This window comes from Triturus cristatus, chromosome 2_2 (assembly GCF_964204655.1).
Source record: "Triturus cristatus chromosome 2_2, aTriCri1.1, whole genome shotgun sequence".
NCBI classification, from domain to species: domain Eukaryota; kingdom Metazoa; phylum Chordata; class Amphibia; order Caudata; family Salamandridae; genus Triturus; species Triturus cristatus.
The window spans coordinates 1,040,848,261-1,040,875,051 of record NC_140582.1 but is presented as its reverse complement, the minus strand read 5'-3'; the positions used below and the strand labels follow the sequence as shown (position 1 = coordinate 1,040,875,051).

The following is a 26,791-nucleotide window of genomic DNA, read 5'->3' as shown; positions in this document are numbered from 1 at the left end:
AGTGGGGTAGATAGCTGTCAACAGGGTAGATCAGTGTGGAGTGGGGTAGAGTGCAGTGGGGTCGAATGGTGTGGGATAGAATGGGTGGATTATGTTAGGGTAGACTGGAGGGAGTAGATTGGAGTGAGATAGATGGGAGTAAGGTAGATTGTATTGGAGTGGACTGGATTGGAGTGGAGTGGAGTAGATTGGGATGGTGTGGGGTAGGTTGGGTTTAGGGTGGGGTATATTGTGGTGGAGTAGATTGGGATAAACTGGAGGGGGTGGATTAGATGGGGTAGATGGTAGTATGGTGGAGTGGGGTAGGGTAGGGTAGGGTAGGGTAGATTAGTAGGATGGAATGGGGCGGATTGGGTGCAGTGGGTTAGATTAGACTGGAGTGGGGTAGATCTGGGTGGCATGTGGTAGATTGAAGTGAAGTGGAGTGGGGTAGATTGGGTAGAGTGAAATGGAGTGGGGTAGATTGGAGTGTAGTGTAGAGGGGTAGATTAGGGTGGAGTGGGGGTAGATTGGGGGAGTGGGGTATATTGGATGTATTAGAGTAGGGTACATTGGAATGGAGGGGGGGAGATTAGAGTCGGGTAAATTGAAGTGGGATGAGTGGAGTGGGTTGAATGGGGTAGAGTGGGTTAGATTGGAGCGGGGTTACGTAGGAAGGTAGGATTCTTGCAACATCGTTAAACCCACTTTTTGCCCGGTGTCAGTGTGTTTTTTATTAGTCTGACTAGGATCCTGCTAATCGGGACTCCAGTCACTGCGCTTCTTCCCCAAATTTGAAATAGTAAGTCCTGTTGTACCTCCACAATTGGCTACTGGTGTGCCCTAGTAAGTCCCTAGTATATGGTACTAAAGTACCCAGGGCATAGATACACCGGGGGTCTCCCATGGGCTGCAGCATGTATCGTGCCACCCATGAAAGACAACTTAAACCGTGACTACAGGCCTGCCATTGCAGCCTGTGTAAGTTGGTGCTAGCACCACTCACTGGACTTAAAACCTATAAGTCACCCCTAAGTCAGAAATTTCAAGTGCGGTCAGCCATTTAATGATATAGTGGACATCAAGTCAAATACGAAATGTCTAACTAAATATTGGCTGCAGCGAAACCGATCATGTTTGATATCAAACATGTTAGACTCCTATCCCAACACCAATTCCAGTGTTGGATGTAGGATCCCATGTACTGGGGAGGTCCCCCTGTGTTCCCGGCACCTGCCTTTCAGGGTCAAACAGCAAGCTAGTGCGGCTGCTGACCACAGACGCGATTCTGCCCACCTGCTGCTGAGCCAAGCTCGAGCAGGGAAAGGTAGAACAATAGGTTTCCTGTCACAGGGAGGTGTGACAGCGCCACCAACTGCTTTGAAGGGCACATTTGGTGCCCTCCTCGCATACTCCAGTTTGAGTCAGTTCAGGTAGCCGTTGACTCGCGCTCTGGCGCGAAACTGGGCAAAAGACATGGGAGTATCCTCCCCTCTGTCCAGCCCTTCCTCTGGGAGGGATCCTTGAATCTTCTCAACCCTTTCTCTAAGGTGCTTACCTGTTGGCGGCTCTTCAGATTCGTTGTGGGACAAGATTTAACCACCGACTTGCCATTGCCAAGGCTTGCTGACCCTGTCCTCCAGAGGTCTTCGGGCTACAAGAAGCTCCAGCATCTCTTCCTACCAAGATCTTCGTCCTCACCGCATCCTCTGCACCGTTGGCCTGCATCTCTGGTGAGATGCACGAGGTCCTCTTGCAACTCCTGTGCCTTTGGCCTGTGGGTCCTCTTGAGCTACAGTGGGCTCCCCTGCTTGCTCCGGGCCTGCACTTGGTGGGTCCCTTGGACCTTACTTGTCCCAATGTTATGCCTGTTAATCTGTTGCTGCTGCCAAGACTTGTTGGTGCTCCTGCTGGACACCGACCCCCCTGCTTCTTGACTTCCGATTTGGGACAGCTAGTGAACGGCTCCTGGTCTTCCACCGCTTCCCCTGGTCTTCACAGTGGCAGCGACAAGGTTACCATCACTTCCGCATCTTCCATCATCTGTGGTCATTGGTCTTCCATTCCTCCTGTTTACTTCCGAGTGACATAGACTCTGTCCCCTCTGCTTGCAGGTACTCCTCTCCTAGAATCCATCCTTTGGTTCCACCAGACTTTTTCACCTTCTTCGCCAGCTGCATTTTTACTGAAGTCCTCCATTGTGTTCTACGGCGATTTCCGATGTCACTTTGCACCCGGCTTCCCTGGTGTAGGTATCCTGGTTCATGGGATGTCCACGGATGGAGTGACTCTCCAACCTTCCATCCTTCACAGGGTTTCTTTAGGGGCCATGGGAAAGTGTCCTTAAAAACTGAAATGCGACTTTCCCATTGACTTGCATTGAGTACGCAGCTGTGTTTCCATTCTGCACACAGCCTCCTTGGGGTTCCTGGGTATTTACCTTAGGTGGTTCCTTGGGTCCCCAGCTCTTCTGAGTCTTTTGGTCCAAGTCTCGACTTCGGTCGCAGTTCGTGTTCCACTTCTTTAGTATATGGTATGGCCTCCCCCTGAGGAGAACCACTGAAGGGAACGTGCAATATCAGCAGTGTTGCGCGTTGGAGTTTCCAAGGCGGTACTCGCTCGGTGATGCTTTTCGTCGCGAGTGGAACTGCGGCCTCCTGTACGCCTTTCCGGCTGTGCCACTTCTGCGCCAAGTGCTGAAGAAGATCAAGTGTGACGGGCCCAAGTCATTCTTGTGGCCCCGGACTGGGCACGAAGAGTCTGGTACCCCAAGCTCCTGAGCATGGCCATCGATCAGACTGCCCCTTCAGGAGGATTATCTGTCGCAGCTGCAGGGGACAGTCCTCCACCCTAACCTGTCCAGCCTCCACCTCCTTGAGGCGACAGTTGACAGATTTTGCCTTTCCACCCGAAGTCTGTAATGTCATCTTGGCAGCCAGGCGTCCCTCTACTAAGACGGTATAAGCCTGTCGATGGAACAAGTTTGTGGCATGGTGTAGAGCAAAGGCTATGGATCCCCTCTCTGCCACTTTTGCTGATGTTCTTTTGTTTCATCTTCCTTTGGCCCAGCAGGGCTCTACTGTGGGCACTCTTAAAGGCTATCTGGCAGTCATTTCTGCTTTTCTTCGGCTACCAGATCAGCCCTCTTTGTTCAAGTCCCCTATTGTTAATAGGTTCTTTAAAGGCATTATTCACCTCTTTCCTCCATTTTCTTTCACAATGCCTCAGTGGGACTTGAACCTTGTCTTATGTGTGCTCCCTTCGAGCCTCTACACAACTGTCTTCTCAGGCTCCTTACTCTGAAGACTTCCTTTCTTGTTGCCATCACCTCTGCTTACAGAGTGGGTGAGTTTCAGGCTCTTTTTTCTAAGCCCCCTTTCTTCTCCGTGCATCCGGACAAAGTGGTGCTTAGGATGAGGCCCTTGTTCCTTCCTAAAGTAGTTACACCTTTTCACATAGGACAAACTATCACTCTGCCCACCTTTCTCCCACCTTTCACCCTTCCAAGGAGGAGAGAGACCACCGTCTGGACCCTAAACGTGTGTTGTCCTTCTACCTTGACCACACTAAAGATTTCTGAGTGGGCGATCAACTCTTTGTTGGCTATGTGGGTGCCAAGAAAGGTCGAGCTGTCCAAAAGCGTACCACCTCAAGATGGGTTGTCCTTTGCATAAAGATTTGTTACGCTTTAGCAAAAAAGGAACCTCCAGTGGGGCAGCCGGCTCATTCCACTAGCGCTACAGCAGAAACTACTTCTTAGTCATGTGGAGTTCCACTTATTGACATCTGCCAGGCAGCCACGTGGGCATCTATGCACACATTCACTAGACATTACTGCCTGGATAGTCAAGTCAGGAGGGACGGTTACTTTGCCTGTTCTGTTCTCCAGGACTTTCTGGTGTGAACTTCGTTTGCAGACCCTCCTCCTCCGAGGATGGTATTGCTGGTGTATCTATTCTAAGGTAAGGACTATATAACTAACCGTTTCTTTCAGATGAACAAGTTACTTACCTTTGGTAACAATGTTTCTGTAAGAGACATAGGTTAGTTATAGATTCCTTACCGTCCCACCCATCCTCCCCGCACTGCGAACTGATTTTTAGGGAGAGGGACTCCCTTACAGGGCCCAAGTTTTGGCACATCATTGGTCAGTGTCTTTCATGGGTCTGCACTTCTGGCATGGAAAGTATTGTCAGAACTGACGTCCGAGGAAAGGGGCGGTGTCTAAGTAGGCACAGCGACATCATCCTGGTGACCATGGCAGACGCGCAGTCGACCAACGCCACCTTCCAACGCGCAGTGGTTCTGCTAAGAGAAAAAATTATCCGGATTGTGTCTGACGCCTGGGGGTAATTTTAAGGTAAGGAATCTATAACTAACCTAAGTCTCTTACAGATACATCATTACCAATGGTAAGTAAATTGTTCTACTATGTCTGAGTTGAGGTAGGATGAGAAGATGGGTGTGTTTCTTCATACCAAAGGGACAGCAATTCCTATAAAGTTGATGGTGCCCCTGACATAATTCATTCTAAGCTCTGCGGTGCATCGTTACCATGCAAGCTTTCATAATGCAGTGTGTGCCTTGAGCTTTATTCCAAACTACAATGAATCTGCTTTTAGAATTAATATTCACTAAATATATTACAGCTTAGTGGCCCTTACACATCTTAAATTCATCATAAAAGTCTATTAGAAGAACTGTGAATGTATACATTAAGGATGCAACCCACTGTCCAAATAGTTAATATGTGCTGTGAATATTGTGCATTTTACTGCTCTTATTTTGGTAGTGAAGAAGAAGAATGACATTACATTGATTCGTATCTATGACCTCTGGTTCCAGAGTCCATACCTCTAGCTCTACAGTGGAACATATAACTTGGTTTGACAGCTTTATGTTTTGGAAATATGTGAAACTTCAACTTGGGCGTCTGCGCCTAACCTTTTAAAGCACTCTGGGGGTGATTTTTTTTCCAGAATTGTCCTACAAAATCTTTCATTGTTTTATCCTCCTCAGCTCCTTTCTTCAGGTATGTGAAAATCAGTTATATTTGTCTGATATTTTATGAATAATTAAAGGGAGGAAATGAAGTAACTCTTATCTTGCAATCAAGGGTCTTCCAGCTAGGGCTGCACAATACGCTCTTCTTTGTTAGTTTGGGTCAAGTTTTGCCTTGGAAGTTATTGTGGGTTTTGAAGGAGAAATAACTTGTAGTGACCGTAGTACATAGGGCAGGTATGAGAATTGAAGGCATAGAAGTACATTGTAACCTATTCTTTCGGAGTGTCCTCTTAGCCATCGAGGAACCTTCTCAAGATGCAACATTATATGAACAATAAATATTGTGTTGCATTGTAAGAATGATGTCTTTGTTTTTCTGATGGATACATCTGCCAGTGGATTCCTCACCTTGTGAATATCCCCTGCGCCAGCAACATTCGGAAACTTTTGTAGCAGTCCACGCCAATGAGGTCGAAGACGACGTCACAGAGACACGGCCCGGCTCGCGACTCCGCTGACGTCACCGGCTCCATAAGCAGACCTCGTCGGCGTGATGACGTCAGTTCCCTTTTTTCTGCGCCGTCGACGCCAACGGATTTCGGTAATCTCTGTTGGTAGCTTCACTGTTACTTTGTGTTTTTTCTGGATTTCTCTGTTTCTCTTTCGAAAAAGATGTCGACAAAGAAATCGGGCTTCAAGCCCTGTCGTGAATGTGGCAAACATATGTCGATCACGGATCCACATGACGACTGTGTGTGGTGTTTATCATCTGACCATGATGTGGATGGTTGTTATTGCTGTCGCAAGATGAGCTCCAAGGCTCTAAAAGAAAGGGAGGCGAAACTCTTCATCGCTAGGATGAAAAAGGAGAAGAGAGGAAGAAGGAAGTCGAGAACGAGGTCGAGGTCACGATCGAGGTCGGTGTCGAAGTCGACTTCGACTTTGGGGCATGCTTCAAGATCCAAGAAGCACAAGAAGAAGAGGAGACATTCTTCTCGACATCACTCTGACAAGAGTTCGGCTCCGAAGTCGAAGTCATCAACTCAACGCCGTAAGGACTCTGTGTCTCCTTCAACTGTTCCGGATTCGCCTCCTGGTGCTTCTTCTCTAGTGGCTTCACCCGATCCGGCTACATCTCCGGCTCCGATTCCATCTCCGACGCCGGTTCCATCTCCGGCCCCGGTTGAGGTGCTTCAAGCACCGGGTGAGCCTGCGACACTGCTTATTCCACCATCGGCGCCGGTTGGCCCGAGTCTGGTGATGCCTGACCAGTACCCTGCGTTCCCTGGACCAGGTCAGGACCCCTCGCATTATTTAAATGCTATGTACGGGGTATTTTCGAGAGCCATGTACACCATTGGTGCACCTGCGGGTCCGATGGGTCCAATGGCCTTCAATTTGGGGGTGCCGCAAATCTATCCGCTGGCCCCTTTCATGCCATTTTTTCCGGCGATGCCGTCTTGGCATCTACTGGCGCCGAGGACGTCGACGCCGCTTCCTTCCTCACCGGCGCCGTCTCGACCTCGTTCGATGCCGGCTGCTCCTGCGGGTCCACGTTCGACGCCGGCGCCGTCGGATTCGAACACGGCGCCGCCGACGCCGCTTGTACGGACTCTGTCCAGAAGGGAAGCTCAAAGGGTGATTGATGGCGGAAGGTACCTTCTGGAAGAAGCAGAAGAAGGAGAGCTGGTGGAGTCTGACGAGGTGTTTGAGGAACTTAAAGAGGCTAGTGGATTGGATTTGTCTCTTGAGTGGGAAATTACTCCACCTTCCGATGAACCCTCGAAGGATGTGGCTCCATATCATGCAGTCCTCAGGAAGGCTGCAGAACTGTTAGATCTTCAGTTGCCTACTACTGAATTCAAATCAAATATTTTGACTGAAGTATTGCATTCTCCCACTACAGTTTCGGAGCCGTTGTTGCCTTTTAATGAGGCCATTATTGACCCTGTGTTGGAGGTGTGGCGTAAGCCTTTTTCTGCTCCCACAGTCTCGAAGACGGTTGCTAGGAGGTATAGGGCAGCTCCAGGGGACCCTGAGTTCTTAACATCGCATCCATCGCCTGAGAGCCTGGTGGTTCAGGCGGCTTGTTCATGAAAATCCAAGGGTGCTTTTCCTCAGGTTCCAGGTGACAGAGAGGCTAAAAAGTTAGATCAGTCGGCCAAAAAGGTGTTTTCATCGGCCAGCATGGCACTTAAATCAACAAATGCCACTTGCCTCTTGGGACGCTATATTCATGCGTTCATGGACTCTGCGAAGAAATTGGCAACAAAACTATCTGAGGAGGATAGGGTTGGCTTTAATGAGGTCTTGACTGATGCCCAGGCAGCAGCACGTCAGGTGATTCGGAGTGGGCTGGACACGGCGGATTCAGTGGCGAGTGTCATGGGGTCTTCTGTTGCCACCAGGAGACGTGCGTGGCTGAAGTCTTCTGAGTTTTCCCCGGATGTACAGTCGACTCTGTTGGACTTGCCATTTGATGGATCTGGTTTATTTGGCAAAAAGGCAGATGCTGCTCTTGAACGTTTTAAGGAGAGCAAGGCTACGGCTAAGTCTTTGGGCCTTCAATCCCAGTCAAGGGGGTCGTTTAAAAGATACAGAGGTTTCGGAAGGGCAACCTTTCGTTCCTACAGGCAGACCCAGAAGCAGCAGCAGCAGCAAGGCTCTTTGTCTAAAGGATACAGAGGTAGAATCAGGGGTCGCTCACGTGGCCGTCAACTCTCCTCCTCTTCCTCTTCCCCTTCAGCCCCTCCTTCCACCGCAAAGAAGCATTAGATCCGCCATTCTGGATCATGTTGGTCCTGTGGGGGGCCGGCTTACCCATTTTCTACAAGATTGGGAATCTGTAACTACAGATCTTTGGGTTCTAGATCTTGTAGAAAATGGGTATGCCCTTCCTTTTCGGGAATTCCCTCCAAATAACCCTCCTTGTCAAGGGGCTTGCTCAGAGAACCACCGTCTTCTCCTTCAGGAGGAAGTCCTGAAGTTGTTTCAGAAAGGTGCGATAGAGGTGGTTCCAGAGCAGGAGAGGGGTCAGGGATGCTACTCCCGGTATTTTCTGATTCCGAAGAAGGACGGCAGATTGCGTCGGATATTGGACCTCAGAATCTTGAATCTTTTTCTAAAGCAAGAGAAGTTCAAGATGCTCACCCTTGCTCAGGTTCTTCAAGCGCTGAATCAGGAGGACTGGATGGTGTCGATCGACTTGCAGGATGCGTATTTTCACATCCCCATCCTGAAGTCGCACAGGAAGTATCTCCGGTTTACGGTAGGGTCGCAACATTATCAGTTTGCGGTCCTTCCGTTTGGTCTTACTACTGCACCCCGAGTCTTCACGAAGGTGATGGCAGTGGTGGCAGCCCATCTCAGAAGGTCGGGGATCTCAGTTTTCCCCTATCTGGACGACTGGCTGATCAAAGCGGAGTCGCCAGAGAAGGTGCTGCGTCATCTGCACGATACAACTCAGCTGTTCAAATTGGGTTTCTCGATAAACGTGCCCAAATCTCACCTGGTGCCCTCTCAGCGCAACCTGTTCATAGGTGCGGTACTGGACACTACTGTGTGTCGAGCATTCCCTCCTCCTCAAAGGATTCTCGACATACTGGAAATGATTCCTTTGTTTTACAATGGAGCGGTCGTTCCAGTTCTGAAGGTCCTTCGCTTCGGTCGGTCTGTTTGCTTCCTGCATTCTGTTGGTCAACCATGCACGCTGGCACATGAGGGCACTCCAGTGGTGCCTCCGCAGGCAGTGGCATCAGCACAAAGGAAATTTCAAGGAGTCTGTGAGGATCTCCAGAGAAGCTGCGGCGGATCTGTCCTGGTGGAGCGTGGAGGACAATCTGTCTCAAGGAAAGCCCTTTCATCTACCTCCATCGGTGGTCACAGTGATTACGGATGCATCCACTTTAGGGTGGGGTGCTCATCTGGGGGATCTGGAGATCAAGGGTCTTTGGTCTCCAGAGGAGAGGTTGCTTCACATCAACCTTCTGGAATTGCGGGCGATTCGTTTAGCACTCAAGGCCTTCCTCCCTTCACTTCGCGGTCAGTCTGTTCAAGTCCTGACGGACAACCCTACCGCGATGTGGTATGTCAACAAGCAGGGAGGAGTGGGGTCGCATTGTCTCTGCAGAGAGGCCCTGCGTCTATGGTCCTGGGCTCAGGATCATCAGATCTGTCTGATGGCAAATCATCTGGCCGGGGTGCTGAACGTGCGTGCAGACAGTCTCAGTCGGTAGTTCTCTGCCGACCACGAGTGGAGGCTCCATCCGGAGGTGGTTAGTCACGTCTTTCGAATGTAGGGAACTCCTCGGGTGGACCTGTTCGCCACTCACGAGAATGCTTACTGCCCGTCATTCTGCAGTCTCCAGTATCCGATGCAGGGAGCGTTGGGGGACGCGTTTCAGTTGAGTTGGAGCTCACGACTCCTTTACGCGTTTCCTCCCATACCCTTGATTCCTCGGGTTCTGAGGAAGATTCGCCAAGACTGGGCCCAAGTCATATTGATCGCCCCGGATTGGCCAAGAAGGGTGTGGTATACAGATCTTCTCCACCTCTCCTCGTGCCCTCCGCTCCGTCTCCCTCTGAGGGCAGACCTCCTCTCGCAATCGGAGGGGCAGGTTCTACACCCCCACCTCCAGAGCTTACACCTTCATGCCTGAACTCTTTTTCTCTCCCACCTGATGTGGTAGATGTTATTTTGTCTGCCAGACCTCATTCCACCAAATCTATCTATTCCTATAGGTGGTCTAAATTTGTTCTCTGGTGTGGAGAGAAGTCAATTGATCCTTTGAAGGCTCATTCATCTGACATTCTGCAGTTTGCCTTTTCTCTTGCTCAGCAAGGCTTTGCTGTGGCCACTGTGAAGGGATACTTATCGGCTTTGTCGGCTTTCCTTCGCCCGGATCAGCCGTCATTATTCAAATCACCTATTGTTCTTCGTTTTCTTAAGGGCCTCACAAACAGGTTTCCTCCTACTCCCTTTATTGTGCCTCAATGGGACTTAAACCTTGTCTTGACTTATCTTATGGGTTCTCCCTTCGAGCCCTTACATAAGTGTCCCTTGAGACTGTTGTCTTTTAAGACGGTTTTTCTCATTGCAATCACCTCGGCAAGGAGGGTAAGTGAGCTTCAAGCTCTAAGTTCAAAACCCCCATTCTTGACCATTCATGCTGAAAGAATGGTACTCAGGACCAGGGCTGCATTTCTGCCTAAGGTGGTAACTCCCTTCCATCTGGGGCAGTCCATTACCCTTCCTACCTTCTATCCTCCCCCTCACCCTTCCAAGGAGGAGGAGGAGAGACTTCACCGCTTGGACCCTAAGAGGGCGGTGAGCTTCTATCTGGACATGACTAAGGACTTCAGAGTTGATGACCAGCTCTTCGTGGGCTTTGTTGGCTGCAGGAAAGGTCGAGCGGTGCACAAGCGCACCCTTTCCAGATGGATTGTCTTGTGCATCAAGATATGCTACTCTTTGGCTGGTAAGGAACCTCCACAGGGTTTAAAGGCTCATTCCACTAGAGCAAAGTCTTCCACTTCTGCTTTGTCTAGGGGCGTTCCTGTGGAGGACATCTGTAGGGCGGCAACTTGGGCCTCCCTCCACACCGTCGCAAAACATTATTGCTTGGACACCGAGGTGAGGAGGGACGGACACTTTGCTCGTTCTGTCCTTCAGGACTTTCTGGTATAGAAGGGTGGACACCCTGCTCTGGGAGTGGGGACGGCTGTGGGATTATATTCACAAGGTGAGGAATCCACTGGCAGATGTATCCATCAGAAGAACAAGTTACTTACCTTCGGTAACGCTTTTTCTGGTGGATACAGTATCTGCCTGTGGATTCCTCACTGACTCACCCGCCTCCCCGTTGTCCATCCTTCTATACCTGCAATTCTATTAATAGTGTTTCAAAATATGTTTTGTTACTGTCAAAGGCATTGTGTTATTTCTTTTGCCTTTCTACTTCTTCTCCACACTGTGTGTGTTGCTTTGTATATTATGTACTGTGTATATATTGCTGTCAGTCCGTCCGTGTGCCTCGAGGGCACGGAAAAAGGGGCGGAACTGACGTCATCACGCCGTCGAGGTCTTCTTATGGAGCCGGTGACGTCAGCGGAGTCGCTAGCCGGGCCGTGTCTCTGTGACTTCGTCTTCCTCCTCATCGGCGTGGACTGCTACAAAAGTTTCCGAATGTTGCTGGCGCAGGGGATATTCACAAGGTGAGGAATCCACAGGCAGATACTGTATCCACCAGAAAAAGCGTTACCAAAGGTAAGTAACTTGTTCGTTGGGTTGCTGCTTTCATTGTAACTCTGATAGTCTGTGCTCCAAATACAGATGTTCAGCTAACACGGTTTTGAATTTGTCTCTGTAGATGCATATCGATTCCCATGAAGCTTTAGGGGTGCTGAATACACTCTTTGAAATATTGGCACCATCATCCCTTCGACCAGTGGACATGCTGTTGAGGAGCATGTTTGTCACTCCTGTTACTATGGTGAGTGATTTAGAAAGGACTGGGAGAGGCATCTTTCTGTTTTGCTGTTGATCTCTTTAAAAGAGTGAAACAATGTTTTTAACCTTGCAATTAAATGCCCGTAAATGTATCCAATTCTGTCCTTAGGCCTCCGTGACCACAGTGCAGCTATGGATTTCGGGCATCCTTGCCATCCTGAGAGTGCTTATATCTCAGTCAACTGAAGACATTGTGCTCTCACGTATTCAGGAGCTATCCTTCTCTTCGTATTTGATCTCATGCCAGAATATTAACCGATTGAGAGATATCGACAGTTGCACACCAACTCCAGAAGAGCAGAATGAGGTTGAGCCACAGCAGGCAAAGTGTCTACCTGAAGAGACCATTTCAAGGTAGGTACTATGTTGTAGTATGGATTGTCTGTGTATGTATAAGCAAGCCTATATTGCAGTTAATTATGTGTACCCACACTAAATAAATACCTCACCATCAGATAAAGTGGATTAGGCAAGGAATAGGTTGATAGTCCTACACCTTGGCGGGTTTAATTCTATGTCAGGACCGGAGGCGAGGATTATGCTTTTCCTTCTTTGCTTTAATATAACTCCAAAAATAAAGCAGCCATTAAAGCCACAACTACATTTCTCATGAACACCAGGGAAACAAACAGCAAAAGCTCCTGAGTCGTCCTTTAATGTCCTTGACCAGGATCTCATAACATAGTCTGCCTCTTCCTGTTCCTCCTCTTTCTTCGCTGCTCAGCAGCCAGTTAAGTAGGCCCTTTTTTCTCTCTTATAACTGTAATGGCGCGGTTGTGAAGATTGCAAGTGCTCAGTGTGGGGGGAATTGCTTGTTTAATCGCGCGCTGCTGTGCGTCTTATACTTTATTTCTTTTTGCAGATTCCCCTACGTTGGTCACGGGACCACTAGTGCGCTCCTTGCGCGATGTTATTGCCCAACACGACCACGGTGCTGTCTACCACCTGGTAGGGGGCGCTGCGGGTTTGCCGTGACGTTCTGGCACGCGTCTCCCGTCTAGGAATTCAAACGCGCTCTGCTCGGCCAGATACTGCTCGCACCTCCGCGGCTGCCTGGTAATCGCCCAGCAGACATCTGGGTTTGTACTTTTATTCCCTTGTATGTGCTCAAGTGATGCCCCATGGAGGCAGGTAGTGGTGCAGTTCACCATCTCATTAACTCCCTGAGGGGATCAGTATTGTTTAGGCTAGGCTTACCTATTTGGGGACGCCTCTGTCCCGGGCAGCAGTGCCCTGAGAACTCTGAGGGTGTTTTGGGTGTCTCTAGGCTCGCGCCTGAAAATCATGTTAGTCACCTACATTAGCCCATAAGCTCTCATGTCAAGCGTGTGCTTCTCCTTCCTGGATCACCCAGGGTGTCCTGGGGCCTGCAGTAGTGCTTAGGCTTCACGCCTTTGATCTTGGCCCTCCCATATTCACGTTTATGAGCTACCCTCCTCCCCTTACCATGGAACAAGAGACGTGCGAGGAGGACTCCCCCCTGCCCTGCCTCCAATGGGATGATGAGTTCTATGAGGTCATTGGCACATCCATATACAGGGCAGTAACTGACCTGATGGCCCCTATGGAGCAGAGATTGTCAGAGAAAATAGCGCAGGAGTGCGCAAACATTGCCCAGTCTGGTTCTGCCCCTGCCGCGGCGAAGGTCCCTCAGGAGGATTTTGGATGGGGTCCTCCGCCTCCCCTTCAAGAAGAAATGTGAGGACGTGGTGGACATGGACGCATTCGCGCGTCTTAAACAAGCTTTCCTGGCCAAGACATCTCCCCCCCCCCCCCCCCCCCCCCCCCCCCGGAAGCCCCACAGGGCCTACCCGTGCCCGAGTCGGGCCCATCCTGACCCAATTCACCACAGTCTCAGGAAGGGGATTCCCCAGAAGAGTCTGATGAGAATGCAGGTTCCTCCAGATCTTGGCTGCCAACTAGCCATCCAGTCCCTGCACAGGAGTGCATTTCTGATATGCTGGACCCGGATGACTTTGTCCATTTGTGGTCGGCTGTGTGTTCACCAGCCGAGAAGGTAGCTAAGTATGTGGCAGCCCACCTCAGGAAGCCACTGGAGAACAAAGCCTGCAGCTGTCTGAGAGCAGAATGTCCACGCCCCACCTTAGAAGGGAAGGTTGCACTAAAACCGGATATAGATGCAAAGATGGCCACGTTCCTGACACAGTTCGTCAAGGACCCTAAGAAGGGAATTGACAGGTCCTGGCGTTCTTGCCAGGATATGCTCCTGGATGCTATCGGCCCAATGACCAAAATTTTGGACATGGCTGACGAAGCCAAGGTTTCTGGTTCTCTCATTGCCCCTGAAGTCCTCTCTAGTTGGGCACAGGGCGAACTACTGCTTTATGGGAAACGCAAACTGTCGCTCCTTGTTTATCAAGATGAACCTAAAATTGGGGGACCTGGCCTCCTCGGAGGTGCGTGCGGTGGTGCAGGGGGTGTTGTTCAGCGACCCGTTTGTAAAAGAATTGGGAACGTTTGTGGCAATGCTTACATCGCTGGACAAGGCACAGAGAAATATTAAGCGTGTCTTCAGCCCCCGGGTTTTCCAAGGGGCCGGTCGTGGCAGCGGCTGCTCGACCGGCCGCTTCTCTTGTTCTTCCCTCTAGAACCGCGGTATGCATTTCCCTGGGATGTAAGTTTGGTCTTGAACCTATTCTTGTCATGGCAACCAAATCGTTTTTTGTCCCGGAAAGAGATTTCAGCAAAGTTGCCAATGTTACTATGCCTCATCTCGTGCGGAAGAAATTTCAGACGTGCGTGCCATGGATATAAAGGCTAGAGTTTTTTCTCCTGATGGAGTGACCTTTAGGATAAGTAGACGTACCAAGTTGAATACACGCACGATCTCTTATCCAGCCTTCACCGAATTCCCCAAACTCTGTGTGGTGAAATGTCTTGGGGCCTACGAAGAGAAACAATGGGTTGAAACAGGACACATGATGGAAGAGGATGCCGTGATTCGAACGAAGAAAGAGGAGGAACAGGAAGAGACCGAGGATGTTATGAGAGCCTGGTCAAGGACATTAAAGAACGACTCTGGAGTTTTTGCTGTTTGTTTCCCTGGTGTTTATAGGAAATGTAGTAGTGGATTTAATGGATGCTGTGTTTTTGGAGTTATTTTAAAGTGGAGAAGGAAAAGCATAATCCTCGCCTCAGTGTCCTTAATAGACTTCAAACTTACCTTCACTAGAAAGGGCAAATTTTCATTCTTCCTTAGAATCTGTGAATTTGTTAGTTGCTTTGTGCCCAGTCTCAATACATACAGACACTGATTTGTCACTGTACAAGCTGTATAATGGCCTCCATTCATCACTGTACTGCCCTGGTAGACTTCCACCTAGTAGTTTGCCTGCAGTATCGCTTCTCTAGCAATTTGTATTCCAGTTGCTCTCAGAGGAGGTTTTGAAAATGCAACCCTTGCTCAAATCGTGCATCAGTCCAAAAGGAAATTACTACCTTTAAAAAGGAAGATAGAAGTAATGGGCCAATAAGAACTCTACTGGTACTATTTTAAAAGCCTTTAAAAGCCAGACATGCGAAACCCCCCGATTTATCCCTAACTGGAAGGGCATCATATTGATTGTTAGCAAAGTTTCCCATTCCAAACATAGTGAAAAGGCACCAGCTCGACTCCAGAACACTAATAGGGAACTGCTCTGCAAAGCAATGTGCCCTTGTTGCAAGTCAGTGTACCTATCCAGTCTTAGCTAACACCATTTATACTCATGGGAGAGGATGTTAACCTATTGTAAAAATATGTATATGGTTGTGAGCGTGTTTATATGCTCTCACTAGTTAATACAAAAACACTATTCATTGTTAATGTTCAGACTCTGATAAACTAAGGTCACAGTAATTTACTGTCAACATTAACGTCTTTCTTCTTAGAAACATCTGCCTGCTTGCACACATGTGCGCCTGTGTCTTGGCACTCATGTGGTTCCTCATCTCTACGCACTGCTGTACTTCAATTCGATGGAATAGGTGCTGCTTCACCTTGTATCCTATCGCTGTTCCTATGCGCTCAAAGTGTCTTTCCTTGCACCATTCCCTGTGCACCTTGTGCTGCTCCATGTTCTGCTTCTCTTACACCGCAGCCTGTTAAAGGTCTGTCCTGCAGAGCTGCACCTTGTTCTCATGCTTAACAAATCCAGTATGTAGCTTCTATCGGTTCAATGTGTTTGTGAAAACAAAATAATACTGCCGTCTTCCATCAGATTCGTGTTTCCCAAGTAACTGGTCAAATGTGCTTTAATTTTGCTCCATTGCACTCTTAAAAGCTATAAAACTGCATTCTCTTATTCTTTTATTGGCAGGGAGCCATCATCTTCCTTGGCAAATTCTTTGATCTACGAGGAATGCCAAATTTGTATCCCATGCCACTTCTTTGGGAAGCATATTTAGAGAAACTGAAATTAAGTGTACGCAGAACACTGTCATTTTCAGTATTACCAAAATCGGTCATGCTGTCATGGGAAAATCTTGTTATGTATGGCACGTTACCTGTAAAAATATTCTGGAGGTTTGGGGGGTTGCCACAGAATAAATGTTACAGTACATTCCACTATCCATGAGAAGCATATAATTGTTTTACTAAATAAAATGCCTTTCTCATTTTTAAGGTTTCTGCTGCAGCTGGTGGGGATTCTGTTGGAAGATATTGGCACCAAGCAGCTTAAGGTGGATATGAGCGAGCAACAACACACATTCTACTGCCAACAGTTGGGCACACTGCTCATGTGTTTAATACACATCTTCAAATCAGGTATATTAACATCCATTGTACCGTAGTGTAAAGTAAAATATAAAAGGTAAGGCATTCGGAAAAATTGTTTCTCCATGATGAGATCGTCATTAAGTTCATGAACCTAGACTAGATTCAACACTTGCATAGTCCCCGAATACATTCCTTTCAGAAAAGAGATACAAGTCTTTAGAAAAATATATTTTAAGCACTGTCTGTCCAAAGACAACAGTTTCAGTCCCTGTTTATACTAATCAGGGCGATTCCTCTGCTAAGCTGGGTTAGGGCAGGCGAGGCTGGCGTCACAGGTGGAGGAGTGGTTTGCACACTATAAGTAGGCATAATTGTTTGGCCGGCTGTCATCAGCCAGCCAAAGAGTCATGCATAGTTTGCATCTTCCTCACCAGGCTGTAAGCCTGTTGAGGAACATGCACAGGCTCCCTGTCCCAGTCTGAGCGCCGAACCAGCCGCTCAGATCAGCACAACACTGCATTGCAGCATTGTGATTGGCTATTGGGAGCCTGGGTGCTTCCTGGTTCAGGAAGAGGGGCAACGCGACGGAGAGATGACTGCCATTTGAGGTAAGTGTTTTACTTCTTTTCTTTTTAGTTTTTTCCAACCCGCCCCCCGCCTCGCCACTCCCATTCCCTGCAATCCGCCACTGAAACCAATTGGAGTTTTAATATACTTACACATGACAGGGCTCAAAGACCCTTTTAAAAACTATCCTTTTACAAAGGAAGAGATGTACAACAAGAGTTGAACAGGCAGGTGCCTCATTAGTGAAGTATTTGACTTGTGTCACTTGAAGGCAGCTGCCTGCTCCAAGATTCAGTATTGGATTGCAGCATAATGTTAACCTCAGTTCATTTTTCTGTTTCCATTGAACAAGAATTCCTAAACACCTTCCTCATTTTTCTGTATTTATAAAACTTGTATACATATGTGTTGTATGTATGTGTCTGTCACCTTTTAAATCTTTTTGTTGTTATTGAGGTGACGTTGAGTAATTTTTTTTTATCATAGACTGTCTCACCTGTGTTGATTTAGTCACCATGCTTTTTCTCTAACAAATGGCCCATTCAGAGTTGCATGGGTGATGGAGGAGTGAGCATGGTTTTTGGTTTTTTCCCCTATGAGAGCTGTATGGGATGTTGAGAAAGACTTGTGTGCAGTCTGCATATGATTTCTGATGGATACTTCTGCCTGTGGATTCCTCACCTTATGAATACCCCCTGCGCCAGCATTCCACGGAAATTCTTTCCTAGCTCTCCCACATCGACGAGCATGTCACCATAGCACGGCTCCGCTCGCGACCCCGTATGACGTCATCGGAGCCATAAGAGGACCACGTTGGCGTGCTGACGTCAGTTCCCTTTTTTCCGCGCCGTCGACGCTTAATGGTTTTTCTAGGGGCTCTCCATTTTCTGGTTTTAAACCCTGAAGGGAGTGTGGCGGGCATTTGTCGATTACGATTGCCTCTGGTGCTTAACGTCGGGCGACGACGTCGAGGAATGCCAGAGCTGCAGGAAAATGAATCCTAAGGCCATTAAAGAGCGTGAAGCTAAGCTATTTATGGCCAAAGCCAAAAAAGAGAAGAGGGGTCATAAAAGGGCGAAGTCATTGTTTTTCCATACATCGAGGTCAAGAAGCCATAAGAAGTCTAAGAGGAGACATGGCTCTCGGCACCGTTCGTCGAAAGCCAGGGCTTCGAGGTCGCCGACTCCGGCTGAGCGACCTCGAAGAAAGGTCTTTGTTTCGCCATCTCCTCGGGTGACACTGGTTACATCTCCGGTTCCGGGGTCTCCGGCTTTGAAAGGCTCTTCGCTGCATGAAGGATCTCTGGCTCCTGCGATGTCTCCGACGCCTGGGGGGTCATCACCAGGCCGGGTGGCTTCACCTGTGCAGGTGCCGTCCCCGGCTCCGCAGCCTCCAGTTCGACCTCAGGAAGGTACGGATCCATATCCTGCTTTTCCTGCTCCTGGGTCAGACTCTATGCATTTTCTTAATGCGATGTTTGGCATGTTTGCCAGGGCCTCTGCTCCGTCCGGTGCGCCTTCGGGCCCCGTGGGTCCTTTGGCCTTTAACTTGGGTATTCCTCAACTCTATCCTCAAGCACCCTTTATGCTATTCTTGCTGTCGACTCCGGCTTGGCATTTCCCGGCGCCGAGGACCTCCACTCCTGCTCCTCGGACTCCTTCGGCTGCTGAGTCATCTCGAGTTCGATCGACATCGAGATTTGAAGCTGAGGCTCCTCTGTCGACGTTGTTGATGACTTCACTGGCGCTGCGTTTGGCGCCGCCGATTCCTAAACAACGCTCTAGGAGAGAGGCGCAGAGGCTCCTTGAAGAGGAGGATATGTACAGGATGAGGAGGAAGGAGAGATTGTTGAGTCTATAGATGAGTTTGAGGGCCTACGTGAGGCCAGTGGCTTGGATACTTCTCCTGAGTATGATCTCCCATCTGTGAGGTCTGGGGTTGTGCAAGACATTGCTCCTTATCATGTGGTCATAAGAAAGGTGGCTGATTTGCTTGGTCTGCAGCTTCCCTCAGCTGAGGTGAAATCTAATATCCTTACGGAAATTCTTAATACAGCTTCTGAACCGTTGCTTCCCTTTACTGAGGCTTTGACGGAACCGATAATGGAGGTGTGGCAGAAGCCTTTGTCTGCTCCTGCTCTTTCTCGTTCCATCTCTAGAAGGTACAGGCCTGCTCCTGGGGATCCAGTTTTTTTGTCCTCTCATCCTACACCGGAAAGTTTGGTTGTCCAGGCTTCTTGTGCGAAGTAGTCTTCTAGTTCTTTCCCTACCATTCTTGGTGATAGGGATTCTAAAAAATGGAGCAGGCGGCAAAGAAGGCGTTCTCTTCTGCAAGTATGGCTCTTAAATCCACTAATGCAAACTGTCTTCTTGGAAGGTATATCCATGCTTTGGACTCAGTCATGCAACTAGCTCCGAAGTTGCCTGAGGAGGATCGAAATAATTTCTTGGAGGTCCTTTCTGATTCTCAGGCTGCGGCCCGTCAGGTGATTCAATCGGGTCTGGACACTGCTGACTCTGTGGCTCGTGTGATGGGGTCCTCTATGGTGGCAAAGAGACAGGCTTGGCTCAAGTCGTCTGGTTTCTCACCTGATGTTCAGGCGACTCTGCTGGATTTGCACTTTGATTGGTCAAGACTCTTTGGTTCAAAGGCGGACTCAGCCTTGGAGCGTTTTAAAGACAGCAGAGCTTCTGCAAGGTCTCTGGGCCTCCAGGTGCAGTCCAGAGGGTGCGGCTACAAGCGGTATCGTGGTTTTGGAAGATCTGCATCCTTTTGTGGCCGCCAGCAATCTCAACAGGGCCAGCAACAGCAGAATCCCTTGTACAAGTCGTTCAGAGGGAAAATAAAAGAGGCCTCAGGGGAGCAGCTCGACAGCAATCCTCCTCTTCTTCCTCTACTTCCCCTTCCGCCACCGTTGGTACTACAGGAAAGTAGTTCTAGATTCCCCATCTTAGAACATGTTGGTCCGGTTGGAGGTCGGGTGTCCCTTCCCTTTTTGGAGTATCCACCTCCTTACCCTCCTCACCAGGGTTGGTGCTCAGAGGACCACTTACTGCTTTTACAGCAGGAGGTTCTTACCTTGCTACAGAAAGGTGCGATAGAGGTGGTTCCGGAGCAGGAAAGGGGTCAGGGTTGCTACTCCCGGTATTTCCTGATCCCCAGAAAGGACGGTCGTTTAAGGCCAATCCTGGACCTCGGGATTTTGAACTTTTACCCAAGACAGGAGAAGTTCAAAATGTTGACCTTGGCTCGGGTTCTTCTTGCGCTGCAACAGGAAGACTGGATGTGTCCATCGATCTGCAGGATTCGTATTTTTATCTTCCAATCCTGAGGTCGCATCGGAAAGTATCTCCGGTTCACGGTAGGATCGCAACATTATCAGTTTGCGGTTCTTCCGTACGGTCTCACTTTCGCACCTCGAGTCTTTACAAAGGTGATGGCGTTGGTAGCGGCTCATCTCAGAAGGTCAGGGGTTCCTGTTTTCCCCTACCTGGACGACTGGCTGTTGAAAGCAGAGTCTCCAGAGTTGGTATCGCACCACTTGCAGATGAGAACTCATCTGTTGTTCAAATTGGGTTTCTTGATAAATGTACCCAAATCTCACCTGGTGTCTTCTCAGCACAGCCTGTTCATAGGGGCAATACTGGACACTTCTGTGTGTCGAGCATACCCTCCTCCGCAGAGGATTCTCGACATTCAGGAAATGATTCCTTTATTTCACGATGGAGCGGTTGTTCCAGTCCTGAAGGTCCTTCGCCTGCTTGGTCTGTTCGCTTCCTGCATACTGTTGGTCAGTCATGCACGCTGGCACATGAGGGCACTCCAGTGGTGCCTCCGCAGGCAGTGGTATCAGCACAATGGAGATCTCGGGGAGAAGATCAGAATCTCCAGAGAAGCTGCTGCAGAGCTGACTTGGTGGAGTGTGCAGGGCAACGTGTCTCAAGGAAATCCCTTACCGTCTCCTCCGCTGGTAGCCACGGTGATCACGGATGCCTCCACTCTAGGGTGGGGTGCTCATATGGGGGATCTGGAGGTCAAAGGTCTTTGGTCTCCAGAGGAAAGGTTGTTTTACATAAACCTTCTGGAATTGTGGGCAATACGTTTGGCACTAAAGGCTTTCCTTCCTTCCCTTCGCGGTCAATCAGTTCAGGTCCTGACGGACAACACTACCGCGATGTGGTACATCAACAAACAGGGAGGTGTAGGGTCGTATCGTCTCTGTCGAGAGGCTCTGAGACTCTGGTCCTGGGCTCAGAACCATCAGATTTGTGTGTTTGCAAATCATCTAGCCGGTATGCTGAATGTTCGTGCGGACAATCTCACTCAGTATTACTCGGCTGATCACGAGTCGCGGCTTCATCCGGAGGTGGTCCATCGCATCTTCCAGATGTGGGGATCTCCTCGGTTGGACCTATTTGCCACCCACGAGAACGCGCACTGCTCGTTGTTCTGTAGTCTCCAGTGTTCCAATGCAGGGAGCACTAGGGGACGTGTTTCAATTGGATTGGAGCTCACAACTCCTTTACACGTTTCCTCCCATACCCTTGATCCCTCGGGTTCTGAGGAAGATTCGCCAAGACCGGGCCCAAGTTATATTGATCAGCCCGGACTGGCCAAGAAGGGTGTGGTACACAGATCTACTTCACCTCTCATCGCACCCTCCGCTCCGTCTCTCTCTCAGGACAGACCTCCTCTCGCAGTCATAGGGGCAGGTTCTACACCCCCACCTCGAGAGCCTGCACCTTCATGCCTGGAGATTGAACGGGGCAACCTGCGTTCCACTCTCTCCCACCAGAGATAGTGGATGTTATTTTATTGTCCAGGCGACACTCCACTAAGTCTGTGTACTCTTCCAGATGGTCCAGATTTGTTAGGTGGTGCGGAGAGAGAGACATTGACCCATTGAAGGCCCGTTTGTCTTATATTTTGGAGTTTTCACTTTATTTGGCACAGCAAGGTTGTGCTGTGGCCACTGTTAAGGTCTATTTGTCGGCTTTTCTATGTTTGCTGGACCAGCCGTCTTAATTTAAGTCCCCCATTTTCATGAGGTTCATTAAGGGTCTTACAAATAAGTTCCCTCCCATGCCTTTCATAATGCCTCAGTGGGATTTGAAGCTCGTTCTTACCTTTTTAATGTGTTCTCCGTTTGAGCCTCTTCATACCTGCCTGTTGAGGCTTCTTTCTTTTATGGTTTAAATCTTTTATTACATTTCAATCAAAACAAACAGGACTGTCTGCCCCGTGAAGGCAGTATGACATTGGAAGCGGAGAACCGCTGCAATAGCGACATATCGGTGATAAGAGCGGAATAAGTCCAAAGGAAAACGAAAAGGAGAAGAAACAAAGGAAACCTATTCTAGAAGTCCGTCATCGCTAGATGACCAGATTAACACCGTAATGGGGTCCATTTCGTGGTCAGAAAGAGGAGGCTCCGGTCCCACCTACCGCCCGCCTTAAAGTCATAACAAAGAGAACAGACTGTCGAAATGTCTCAGGAGGCCCCAGAGGGGGACCCAGCTAACGCTCCCATCGTGGCCTCAAGGGCTGCTCGTTGTCCCCTGGTAATTTCAGCTTTGTCTGGCCGCCTGTTTCGTCGCCTCCCGCGAGGCCGCCTCCACCCTGACGGCGCGGTCTCGTGTCCCGAATGCGCCTGGAGCGGTCTTCATCCTCTTCACTCGGTGGGGTAATCCCCAAGATGCGGCATGCCTCAGACAGGGACCTTGATTCGATCAGTTTGCCTTTTGGCGAAATATGAGCCTGAAAGGATGGCCCCAGGAGTAGGAGGTCCCAGCCTGGCGGTGATGGTCCGTCACCGGGTGAAATTGCCGGCGGCGCTGTAGGGTTATCGGGGATAGATCCTGGAAAAGCAGAGGCGATTGATCCTGGAAATGAAGGGGGTGCTGCGCTCTCGCCTTAGTGAGGATTGCCTCCTTCGTTCTGAAGTCATGAACGCAGACAAGGATGTCGGCCGGTGGTGCATTGTTCGCTCGAGGTGGGCCCGCCCTGTGCACCCTGTCAAGGACGATTTCGGTGCCAGGCGGGTTACCCAAGATGTGGTTGAACAGGTCTTTAGTGAACGTGAACGTGAACAGATTGTCGGTAGCTGCGGAGTAGCCAACTCCCCGAATGCGAACGTTGTGCCTGCGGGGGCGGTTCTCGAAATCCTCCAGGTGTAGTTGGATGTCCAGGTGCTGTTCGTGTATCCGCACGACATCCTGCTGGAGGTCAGAGAGCTCCGTTGCGGTATGGTCACTGCGGTCTTCCAGCGCCGCCTCCCTCTCACCTACACTGTCCACGTCACAGCGTATGTCCTTTATTTCGGCGGTAAGGTCCTTCTTCACTGTCTGGAGGTCGTCGCGGAGAGTGGCGAATAGTGATTCAAGGAAGGCCTTGGTGATCGGTTCCCCGCCGGTGGGCGTCGCGGGGGCCAGTGGGGGGCAGCCGACAGTGGCACTAGCCATGTTGGGTATAGAGTGGGAGTGGCCAAAGATGTCCTTCAGGGGCTTACTTTTCGATGCTTTGGTAGGGGCCATCTGTGGTCAATGAGCACCAGTGCAGCAGTCGGCCGACCGGCCGGGGAGCGCCAAAAAAGACCAGGGGGGCCAGATAGCCGGTGAGACGCCCCCGATCACGGAGGCACCCCCACAGCGACTCAGCGCCCCATGCGAGGGAGGAAGGGTTCCAAAAAGGTCCAGGGGCCCCACCGCAGCGGCGGTCCGAACTCGCCAAAGGAGGTGCAGGGCCCACGTCCCCAATTCAGTAGCCAGGCAAGGAGGGCTCCAAGGGGCGAAGGAGGCGGCAGCCGAGCTTCAACATACAAGATCCGCCGTCCCGGCCGGCAGCCGCGCGGCCAGTCCACCAGTCACCACGGGGCCCACTGGGCGCGGTGCAGGGGGCGCCCAAGTGTGCCTCTCAGGCGTCTTCTTCCTTCGCTCCCTATCCTGCGCAGCGGTGTCGAAGGTGCAGCACCCTGCAGCGGGGGAGCGAGGGGGATCAAAGGGCACCAGCTCGGCCCCGTGGACGGAGCTCGGCGGTGTCAAGAAAGGTCCAGCTCAGGGGCGGCAGGGTCCTGCAGGAGCAGAGCAGGGCGCCTCCGAGAAGTCCTCCGCAGCACCAGTGTGTGCAGTTAGGGCATGGGGCTGAGCCGGCTCAGGTAGGGGGGAGTAGCAGGGAAGCAAGCCCGGAGTCCGGGGGGCCAAAGGCGGGTGCTGGTGCAGGCCTCTCGACGGTCCCTTACCCGGGGTCAGGCCGCCTCGATGTAGTCTGCTGCCTCCTCGCGCTCCAGCCGCAGCGCCAGCCCCAAGGCCCGCCGGCCACCAGCCCACCACGCCAGTCCGAAGATCCACAGGCCCGCTAGGCCGCTCGCCGCTGCGTCAGGGTTGTCGGCAGCAGTTCTCCCCGCGCTGCTCCGGCGGCTGCCCGCCTGGATGAATTTTGGGGGGCAGCGCCCCTAGGCAGGGAGGAAGGGCGGGTCCCTGGCTACCGAGACCACCACCACCACCACCACCACCACCGCCGGCACGGCCTGACCGCCGCGCGTGCCCATGAGCAGAGGTTGCGCAGGCGAGCAGGCCCCGAGGAGGCAGCGCCCGCTGGATCGTAGGGCCGGGGCTACAGGGTCACCCTAGGGGCGTCTCGTTGTTGGTGCCAGTCAGCGGAGCCCCGCTGGGCTCTGTGGTGTCGCTGTCAGCCTGGAGATGCGGTGAAACGGCGGGCGGCGGGCAGGAGCTCAATTAAATACGTCTCACTGCTGCGCCATCTTGACCACGCCCCCCCGAATTCTTTCTTTTAAAATGGTTTTCTTGATTGCCATTACCTCGGCCAGGAGGGTAGGTGAGCTTCAGGTTCTTAGTTCGAAACCTCTTTTCTTGATCATTCATGCGGATAAGTTGGTTCTAAGGACCAGGGCTGCTTTCCTTCCCAAGGTGGCAACCCCTTTTCATATGGGACAGTCCATTACTTTACCCACCTTCTATCCTTCCCCTCACCCTTCCAAGGAGGAAGAGAGACTGCATCGTTTGGATCCTAAGAGAGCTGTCAGCTTTTATTTGGATCGGACAAGAGATCAGAGACTAGACGGTCAGCTCTTTACATTAGACGAATGAGGGGTAGAGCTGTGCACAAGCGGACGCTCTACAGATGGATCATCTTGTGCATTAAGTTTTGCTCTGCCTTGGCCAAGAAGGAACCGCCTGAAGATATCAGAGCTCATTCCACCAGAGCTAAGTCTACTTCTTCTGCTTTGGCTAGAGGTGTTCCTGTTCTTGATATTTGTAAAGCAGCAACTTGGGCCTCCCGCCACACCTTTGCAAAGCATTACTGCTTGGACTCTGAGGTTAGGAGGGATGGCCATTTTGCTCATTCTGTTTTGCAAGATTTGTTGGTCTAGTCAGGTGGACACCCTCCTCCAGGAGAGGTACGGCTTTGGGAATCTATTCATAAGGTGAAAAATCCACAGGCAGAAGTATCCATCAGAAGAACAAGTTACTTACCTTCGGTAACACTTTTTCTGGTGGATACAGTATCTGCCTGTGGATTCCTCACTGTCCCGCCCGCCTCCTCGTTGCCCACCTGTTTCTACAAAAAAGTTTTATTTATTTGACAGGAATGTTTTTTTAATATGTCTTAATCATGCTTATGTTTTAATAATGAGAAAGGCTTATTCTGTTGCTATTTATCTATGCCTTTATTGGTTATGCATTTTTGTGGCTTTATATATGTGTATATATTTGATATACTATGTATGCATTTGAAAATGTGTCGGTCGGCCCGTTTGCCTTGGTGGCACAGAAAAAATGGGTGGAACTGACGTCAGCACGCCGATGAGGTCCTCTTATGGCTCCGATTCCGTCATACGGTGTCGCGAGCGGAGCCGTGCTATTGTGACGTCCTCGTCGACATGGGAGAGCTAGGAAAAAATTGCTGCGGAATGCTGGCGCAGGGGGTATTCATAAGGTGAGGAAGCCACTGGCAGATACTGTATCCACCAAAAAAAGCATTACCGAAGGTAAGTAACTTGTTCATCTGGGCCGTGACCATGAGCAGAAGTAGCCCCAAGTTGTTCATGGCTTCTCACCATTAGGAGATGGTCTTTAAGTAACATTATCACTCTAGAAGAGACCCGACTTTCTGTATCAGAGATACTACTAACAGAGCCATTTTTGAAAGTCTAAACTTTGGTTGAAGGACTACACTAATCTTCTAACACTGCTGTGGTCCTAGTAAAGCCTGAACTGAAGTCAGAGAGGAGTTTTCTCTCTTCTGCTTCTAGTTCAGAGCAGGTAAAGTCTTTTCATATAGCCATGTTTAAGTTATTCTCTGACATCTCTCTGAAATGTTTTCTGATGCTACTCCCCTTCCTGCACCAGACTTTAAGGTCCAATTTTAGTGAATGTGGTTCCGTTAGTGGGTACTCGAGTTCTCATTCTCTATCATTTGTGGGTGAGTGCTTTGGGCTTCTTAAGATACGCACCTGTACACTCTTTGCATATGCCTTTTAAAAGTGAGAAATCATTTAAATTGCTTCAGAGCTTTAAGTAAAGTGACTGCTGCTTTTTTGGGGATGCCTTTTCCTGAAGGACCGTTCCCTCAGCAATATCAGTCAATCTGATAGAGACCTTTAGCTGCAGATTCCGTACCTTAGAATTATCCACAGGGGTCAGACTGGATCCAGAAATGTTTCTTGAGCAGTATGCCTACGTGCTGGTATGTGGCATCATTCAGCTCCACCTGACATCGTCCACGCTGGACGTGATGTGCACGGTGCCTCTATATGTGCCACCCCAGCGCTCTTATGTCAGTTCTTTGCTTTTCGCGCCAGTCAGCGCAGATGCGGGAAAAGCTACCCCTAATCAATTTTTGACTAACTATTTTTGATGTTTTGTCAAAGTGTATCTGATAGAAATATCTAGCACAAATTCCTTACCTTTGAATTTCCCAGGTGTCAGACTGGCTCCAGAAGATTTTTTTTTCGAGCGATACCCCTGCACACCATCAGCCCCGCATGACGTAGT

General features: G+C 50.0%; 1 protein-coding gene across 2 annotated transcripts in view; it reads left to right on the top strand.

Annotated features, from left to right (window-relative positions):
- Positions 1-26,791, top strand: part of HTT (huntingtin) — a 2,065,683-nt gene that overhangs the window by 1,194,963 nt on the left and 843,929 nt on the right. For both annotated transcript variants that reach the window (XM_085642500.1, XM_085642499.1), the window contains 3 exons: positions 11,352-11,474; positions 11,601-11,845; positions 16,117-16,259. In XM_085642500.1, coding sequence (XP_085498626.1) covers positions 11,352-11,474; positions 11,601-11,845; positions 16,117-16,259 — 511 coding nt within the window. The remainder of the gene's footprint in view (positions 1-11,351; positions 11,475-11,600; positions 11,846-16,116; positions 16,260-26,791) is intronic.